General features: G+C 39.9%; 1 protein-coding gene across 2 annotated transcripts in view; it reads left to right on the forward strand.

Annotated features, from left to right (window-relative positions):
• The window catches only part of STK39 (serine threonine kinase 39), a 317,449-nt gene extending 310,047 nt beyond the window's left edge, over nucleotides 1–7,402 (forward strand). For both annotated transcript variants that reach the window (XM_010858933.1, XM_010858932.1), the window contains exon 18: nucleotides 5,861–7,402. In XM_010858933.1, coding sequence (XP_010857235.1) covers nucleotides 5,861–5,935 — 75 coding nt within the window. In that variant the 3' untranslated portion in view covers nucleotides 5,936–7,402. The remainder of the gene's footprint in view (nucleotides 1–5,860) is intronic.
• Nucleotides 7,403–8,081: the final 679 nt, after the last annotated feature.

Genomic DNA, 8,081 nt, shown 5'->3' on the forward strand with positions numbered 1-8,081 from the left:
TTTTTATTGACGTCTAGTTGATTTGCAGTGTGTTAATTTCTGCTGTACAGAAAAGTTATACATATACTTCAATGTTCTTTTTTCATTGTGGTTTATCAAAGGGTACTGAATATAGTTTTCTGAGCTATACAGTAGGACCTTGTTGTTTATTCCTTCTATATATAAAAATTCCTTCTATATATAGAAGCTTACATCTGCTGAATCTGCTCACCCCAGCCTCCAACCCTCCCCCAACTCATTGTCCCTTGGCAACCATCAGTCTGTTCTCTATATGCCTGATTCTGTTTCTGTATCAAAGATACGTTCGTTGGTGTCATATTTTAGATTCCACATATAAGTGTTACGGTATGGTGTTTGTCTTTCTGACTTCGCTTAGTATGATCATCTCTAGTTCCACTCATGTTGCTGCAAATGGCATTCAGTTCAGTTCAGTTGTGTCTGACTCTTTGCGACCCCATGAATCGCAGCACACCAGGCCTCCCTGTCCAACACCATCTCCCGGAGTTCACTCAAACTCATGTCCATAGTTCATTCTGTCTTATGGCTCAGTAGTATTCCATCGTGTATGTGCACCACATCTTCTTTACCCATTCATCTGTCAGTGGACATTCAGGCTGTTTCCATGTGCTGGCGGTTGTGAATAGCAGTGCTCTGAACCTAGGGGTGCAGGTATCTTTTTGGATTAGAGTTTTGTGTGGATTTGTACCCAGAAGTGGGATTGCTGGGTCACATGGTAGTTCTATTGTTAGTGTTCTGAGGCCCTCCATACTATTTTCCATGGTGGCTGTGACAACAGCATAGGAGAGTTCTGTTTTCTCCACACTCTGTCTAGCATTTGTTATTTGTAGGCTTTTGAATGATGGCTGGTGTGAGCTGGTACATTTCTCTAATAATTGGTGATGTTGAACAGATAGCATTTATATGCATTTTGGTAATTAATGGCCAAAGAGCCTGATTTATCAAGGCTGAGTGATTAAGGTGATATTTCCCAAAGTACATGTAAAGCCAGGACTCAAATGATATAAAAAGTAGCTGAGAGTATTAACTTACTCCTCCTGCTGAAAGTGTCAGTTCAAGAAGGTCCATGTAGCAGCTCTGTGTCCTATTCCGTCTGAAACAATGGTTCTGAAAAGTGTGGTCCTCAGACGGATAGTGTCAGCTTCACCTGGAACCTTTATAAAAATGTGAATTCTGGGGTTCCATCCCAGGCCTGAGGAATCAGAATCTGGAGGGAATCAGGCACAGGAACCTGCGTTAACACACTCTGGGGTGATTCTGATGCTAAAGTTTGGGAACCATGGCTCTAAAGGAAAGGGACGCTAGGGTAAAACAGAGGTTCTCAAACTCCACTGACTCACCTGGGGAGCTCAGAAAATCCCAGTGCCTAGGCCACACCCCAGACCAATTCAGTCACAACTTCTGGAGTGGACATGGGCACGGGTATGTTTTCAAACTCTCCTGGTGGTTCCAAAGTGCACCCAGGCTGGCAGTGGAGGGAATTCTTAGGATTGACGTTGGACAGCCACATCTTAAGCTCCTCCACACGATGAAGGCCACACCTGCTGGTCTGGTGGGCACGTTCAGGAATCAGAGTTCAGACACTTGAGTGGCAGTAGTGGTATTACACCACCACGGTAAGTTCCTGATAGCGTGTACATTTTCCTTTGAAGTGGAGGTTCTCGAAACGTGGGTCTTGAACTTCTGGGGTTCCTTGAGACTTCTATTTTAAGGGATCCTGAATGTTCATAAGAACACTAAGATGTTACTTGGCTTTTTCCGTAGTGTTAACATTGGTGTAAAAGCCACTGTGGTCAAACCTAGTAATGTTGGCAGAAACCAAAGCAGAAACATCAAACTGTAGTAATAGCCATCATCTTTAAAGCACTCACTCTATCACTCCGTAAATAAATAAAAATTTAAAAAGTGCAACTGGCTTAAATCCCCACTTGAGAACACATCTTTTTAATATTCTGTGCGATGAGATGGGAAGCATCTCTTCAGTACTTAAGTGTGATGGTTGTCTCTAGGGAAAGCACTGGTGAGATTGAGTTGTGAGCCAAACTAGCTTTTTTTTTTTTTTTTTTCATGGAACATCACTTTTACTTGGAAGAACAGCTGAGAAACATTGGCTCTTCAGACTAGGGATCTGGCAGACATTTGTTTCAAAATGAACCCAGTAAGCCTGACACATCAAGGAAAACAATGGACAGTATTTGTTGTCAATAAGAAATTTCACATTTCAAGCAAAAAACAGGATTTTAGAAAACTTGTATCTGCCATAGTAAGTTTGACAGACACCCACAACCCTACCCCCAGTATTTAAAGCCTTATCCGATTAAATTGGTAATAATAATGTATTGATACTGTGTAATATGTCAACATTTGGAACATTTGCTAGCTCAGTGATGCTGAAAAATTATACATGGGTAAAAGATCCATCAAAATAGACCAATGTTTACCATAACATTTATGAAAAGTTTAACATGTTGGTTTTACATTTTATATTGCAACTAAGCTTTATGAAAATAGCACTTGGAAAGTTTTGGCATAGTGACAAATGATGTCCACAATTACTTGGAAAGGCTATTAAGATACTCTCCCCTTTTCCAACTAGATATTTGTGAGAGACCGGATTTTCTTTGTATACTTTAAGGAAAACAGCAGTGGAGTGACTGCACATGCAGGTGTGAGAATCTGGTCATTTTCATTAAGCAAAACATTTGAGATTTGAGAAAGTGTAAAAAGCAGTGCCACTCTTAATTTAGTTTTGGGAAACTATTAGCATGCAGTGGGCTTATTTCTGTGATGTTTAATGAATCAGTAACTGAATACTTTAGAAACACCTTTTATTTTCTAAGACAGTAAATACAACATAACCTAAACATATTTTGTTTTAATATAGATTCAATACTTTAACATTACTAAAAATATTTTTATTGAAGTTGATTTACAATGTGTTAATTTCTGCTGTACAGCAAAGTGATTGAGTTATATATACACACACACATTCTTTCCTATTATGGTTTATTATAGAATATTGATTGTAAGCTCTCTGCTATAAAGTAGATCCTTGTTTTTCTACATGTAATAGTTTTGCTAACCCCAAGCTCCCAATGCAGCACTCCCCCACCTCTCATTCCCCTTGGCAACCACAAGTCTTTATGTCTGTGAGTCTGTTTATGTGTTGTAAATAAGAGACTGGAACTGGTATCTACAATGGTGGGAATGGGATTGCTGGATTGTAGGGTAGGTAATTCTATTTTTGCTTTTCTGAGAACCCTCTGTACTGGTTTCCACAGTGACTACAACAACTTATATTTCCACCAACAGTGTAGGAGGGCTCCCTTTTCTCCATACTCTAGCATTTGTGGCTGTTCTGACTGGTATGAGGTGGTACATCATTGTAGATTTGTTTTTCTCTAGTAATTAGTGATGCTGAGCATCTCTTTGTGTGGTTATTGGCCATTTGTATTTCTTTGGAAAAATCTCTATTTAGGTCCTCTGCCCATTTTTTGATTGGATTTTTTGTATCTTTGAGTTCTTTGTATACTAGAAATTAAACCCTTGTCGGTGGCATCGTTTGCAAATATTTTACCCCGTTCCGTAGGTTATCTTTTCATTTTGTTTATGATTTTCTTTACTGTGCAAAAGCTTCTAAGTCACATTTGTTTATGTAAATATTTAATATTTCTAAGTACAATAAATACAATCCACGTGGACATATCATTTGGAGTTCTTGATAAAGTTTGAGAACTGCTGCCTTAACGGTTTCTGGTCTCTTTTGTGGAGATTTCAGTATCATTTGCTTGTTGTCCTCATGATCATTTTTCAGGCCACAAAGAGGTAAGGATTTAAGAGGATTTAAGGCCTCTGATTTAAGAGGCTTAAATCAGAGCTAGCAACATGGAGGAGGGAAGGCTGAGTGTCCTGAAGCAAAGCCAATCACCTGGCCTGTGCCTCTTTGCCAGGAGACAGAACCTAGAATGGGACATGACCTCACTGTACCCACATAATCACTGCTTTGGTTACACAAATTCTCACTTTCATTACTCTTCACCACAAGACTTAGTTTTTATTTCTAGCTATTTTCAGCTCCTGCTAGTCACAGCTAGATACAGCTTTCAAATGCATGGATGTGGCTTCACACTTGTTAAAAGCAACAGTTTGGCCTCAGATGTTTGTCAGTTTTCTACACAGGTCATCTCTGCCCCCATCAGTGAGTTGAGGAAGTGCTGTTAGCAATAGCTACAAGGAGAGAAGAAGGGAAGGTTTAGAAAGATGTCAAGAAACAGTGGTAGTACGAGAAGAATGGTCGGGTGGCAGGGGAGGGCGGGGTGGTGGTGGTGGTAAAGGTCACGGTGTTGGTGTGATAAACACCCACCAGAAATCTCAGCTGAGAAGCCGTTTCTGCCAGTGCTGCTTTGTTAGCAGTGATAAGGAGAGCTTCTGATCTTTCTGCCCCTGGCAATGCAAACAATGAAAATTGTACTTTATCTGTCAGTTGAAACTAGAGACAGGCACAAAGTAAATTATTTAAATGTTATCTAATATTCCTACTCTTTAGGCTATGGATTTTCTTATTAAGCATAACTGCTCACACTGAATGTTAAGGATAATTATTTCAAATATTCAAGTTATATGTTCTAATTAGCTGCCTATTTTAAAGGAAAATGCTGGGGTTGGCAAAGGGCTGAGTTCTGTAGTGTTTTGGAACGGTGCTAAGCGGCTTCACTGTGAGGATTGGAAAGGGCTTTGGACCCTGGGAAACTAGCTGTTTTCACCATTATTTAGCAGGCGGTCAGCCAAGAAAAGGTTCCTATGTCCCTTTGGTAATTAATTGCCCATTCCCAGACATTCAAACTTTTCTCACCCCACTTTGTGGTGCTTACGTAATGTCCAGTTCTGATTTATGTACTGTAGAGGCAATTTAGAATGGTGGTCTGAGTACTCTGTGTGTCTATAGGTTAGTTCCTCAGTCGTGTCCGACTCTTTGCGACCCCATGGACTGTAGCCCACCAGGCTCCTCTGTTCATTAAATTCTCCAGGCAAGAATACTGGCAGTGGGTAGCCATTTCCTTCTCCAGGAGATCTTCCCAACCAGGGATCGAACCTGCGTCTCCTGCATTGCAGGCAGATTCTTTACTACTGAGCCACCATATAGGAAAGGGAGGTAAAGAGGAGAATAAGTTGTAAATTAGGGCCAGTGAGAATTTTGATGGGCAAGGGCTTATTTACAGTTTCTTTGAATTTTGACATGATAAAATACTTAGCATTCTGTAATCTGGGCCAATTTTAAGGCACTAAATATGTCCTAAAGTTTTACAAATTCTGTTATAGAAAAAAACGTATGGTACCTTTCCCTGTAAAAAGTACTCATATTTAAACAACAGTTGTCTATCATGAGCCATTCTACTACTTGGTGACCTTTTTTTCCTGACCAGTTTGACAGAGATGATGATTTTGGTAAAAACCAACTTACCCTTGAGTGTGGCCTATTAGATCTCTTCTGCTCATTTTCATAATAGTCTTTTAAAAGTAGGCATATTTAAAACTACATTTTACATAGTAGTTGTTGAGACTGTGTATGTACCTTCCCGGCAGTCCTGTGGCTGGCTCACTGGCGGTTCCATTTCATGGGCAGCAAAGCCTCTCGCCTCTGTCCTCAATGGGCTTGATGATCAGATTTCTCAGAGCAGTTGACACCCAGGAGTCACTGAAGAAAGGGATTCTTAGCATGTCTGCTGGCGGAGATGGAACCCCTGGCCCCATAGACTGCACATGGACCCGCCTTCCCACGAACAACTCCGTAAAAGGCCGCTACCAACCAACCGGCACTGAGGCTTTCTTTTTACCTTTTCAGGCTTCTGGCTGTGATGGGTCGGAGATTCCCGACGAAGTGAAGCTGATCGGGTTTGCTCAGTTGAGTGTCAGCTGATACCTGTCCCTTGATGTCGCCCTGATCTGTCATGCCTCCCCTCGCCACACCCTCCCTCCAACCTTTCCTGCCACTTCCTCCCACCCCCTAGCAAAATCAGAGGATTGTGAAGAGGCCGGCTTCAACGTAACGGGATAAAAGAGTATTTTTTTTAAACTTAACAACACTGAGTTCTGCTTTATTCTCTAGCAACCCACAGTATGAGAACAAGCAAATGCCACAGCTGCACGACTGTTGCTCAGTTTTTCAAAATCTATTTAATATCCTCAGCAACCAATTTGGATCTCCCTTAAGTGAAAAGAATCTGAAACACTCAGGTGGCCCGATTTATTGGCAACAAAAGGAATCTTTTCTATCAGAAGCCTATTTCTTCTCTCATTGTTGTCCTTTCTGTTATAATACTTTAATTGTACATCTGACAATACTGCCTCTTATGTTGTATTTAGAAATTAATATACTTATAAAATTAAGATTTATTAGCCAAACTTGAATTCTAGTTTTAAAACTGACTGTGAATTTTATTTTTCATATATTTATGCATTACACACCTTAGCTATAAGAAAGAAAAAAAAAAGTTTTTGATTATATATGCTTCCTGCAGTTACTCTTGTTATTTAAACAAAAAATTTCAGGTCTATCTTTCGAGTATTTATAACTTGTGATTTTTGAAATGACTGAATTAGGAACTAGGATGCTTACTCTCTTGGTTTGCCTGAAAACCAGTTCACAATCTGATTGTCTCCTGGGAGAGGGAGGTGCCTTGTGGAAAAAAAAAATTCATATTAAGAATGTGCCTGAGGCTGCTTTACTCTGGAATAGTCTCAGATCTAAAATTTCCTCTACATAAAGTGGCATATGTAAGTTTTGCTTCACTGGAACGTTTAGGATGCTCTATAAAATGGCGCCATTCTGTTAGATTGCTAATTCTGTACCCACCTCTGATTTGATGTCTCCTGAAATGATAGAATCTGTCGTTCCAAAGGCGATAAACTTGAAAAATACCAGAATCCGTGTTTTACTTGAAATTCTGCAGAATACCCAGATGGAGTGAAAAATAATAGAAAGGGTTTTGTGCAATGACTAAAAGGTAAAACGCTGTTAAGTTTCAAGAATACATACTTTCAACCCAAATCGCCCTCTGCTTGACTATACATTATGGAATAGTAAACCATCAGATTTTCAAAATTGGAGTCTAAACTTTCAGGGTGGTGGCTCCCAGATGGTACCATTTGCTCTTTCCTAGCTAACCCTAGATATGGCAGCTCTTTAATGTACTTTAAAAAGCAAATATATATTACTAAGGAAAAAAAAGTTATTTATAATTGCCTTGTCATAATTGTTAAGGTGTTCTAGAGCCATTTGCATACAACTTAATGTAATTTCATTCCATTCTATTGTTTACACAACAATTACTCAAAGATGACTGCAGAGGTAAAAGGACAATAAACGTGTATTGTTGCACAAAGAGAGAGCGTGGCATTGTCTCATTCCTCCCGCTGCAGTGACATTTAGCACTTTCGTAAAAGGCCTAGTGAGAATTACCTGGTGAAAAGTGCCCTGGAGGAAGACTAAAGCATCCAGCTAGTCACGGAGAATCAGGTTTGACAATTAGCTTGACAAAAAGAATGAGAGACATTCACTCTCAATGTAGACAGTCTATCTTTACGTCAAAAACAAAGGGCTGCCACAGACAAGTGGGAAGAATTCCTTCCAACCACTAAGGCCAGAACGGTTAGGGGACTTGGCCAGGGCCTTTCACAGCTTCTTGGCCTCCTGACATCTGCTGCACAACTTGTGGCCAAAACAGTGTAAGAAAAAACCCACACATTCTATTCAGAGTAAAACATACATGAGGAACTATATAGAACTCTGTTTTGCAATACAGTGATGAATAAATGCTTCATTTTTTTATGCTCATATTCCCATATGTTTTCTAATGGTATTTGAAGGAGCTTATATACCAGATACCAAGATAAATATTTTTTTCAAGTACATAAATTAAGATGAAGGGTCAGTAAGAACTGGCTACCAAGATAATTGCAAGTGTAAAATTAGGGCACAGAAGCTCATGACGAGGTCCTAGTCAGTCAGCACACAGCCTGGGATTAGAGCTCCCAACCCACCAACAGTGAAGAGTAACATCGTT

The sequence above is a fragment of the Bison bison genome, unplaced genomic scaffold (assembly GCF_000754665.1).
Source record: "Bison bison bison isolate TAMUID 2011002044 unplaced genomic scaffold, Bison_UMD1.0 scf7180017864452, whole genome shotgun sequence".
Classification (NCBI taxonomy): domain Eukaryota; kingdom Metazoa; phylum Chordata; class Mammalia; order Artiodactyla; family Bovidae; genus Bison; species Bison bison.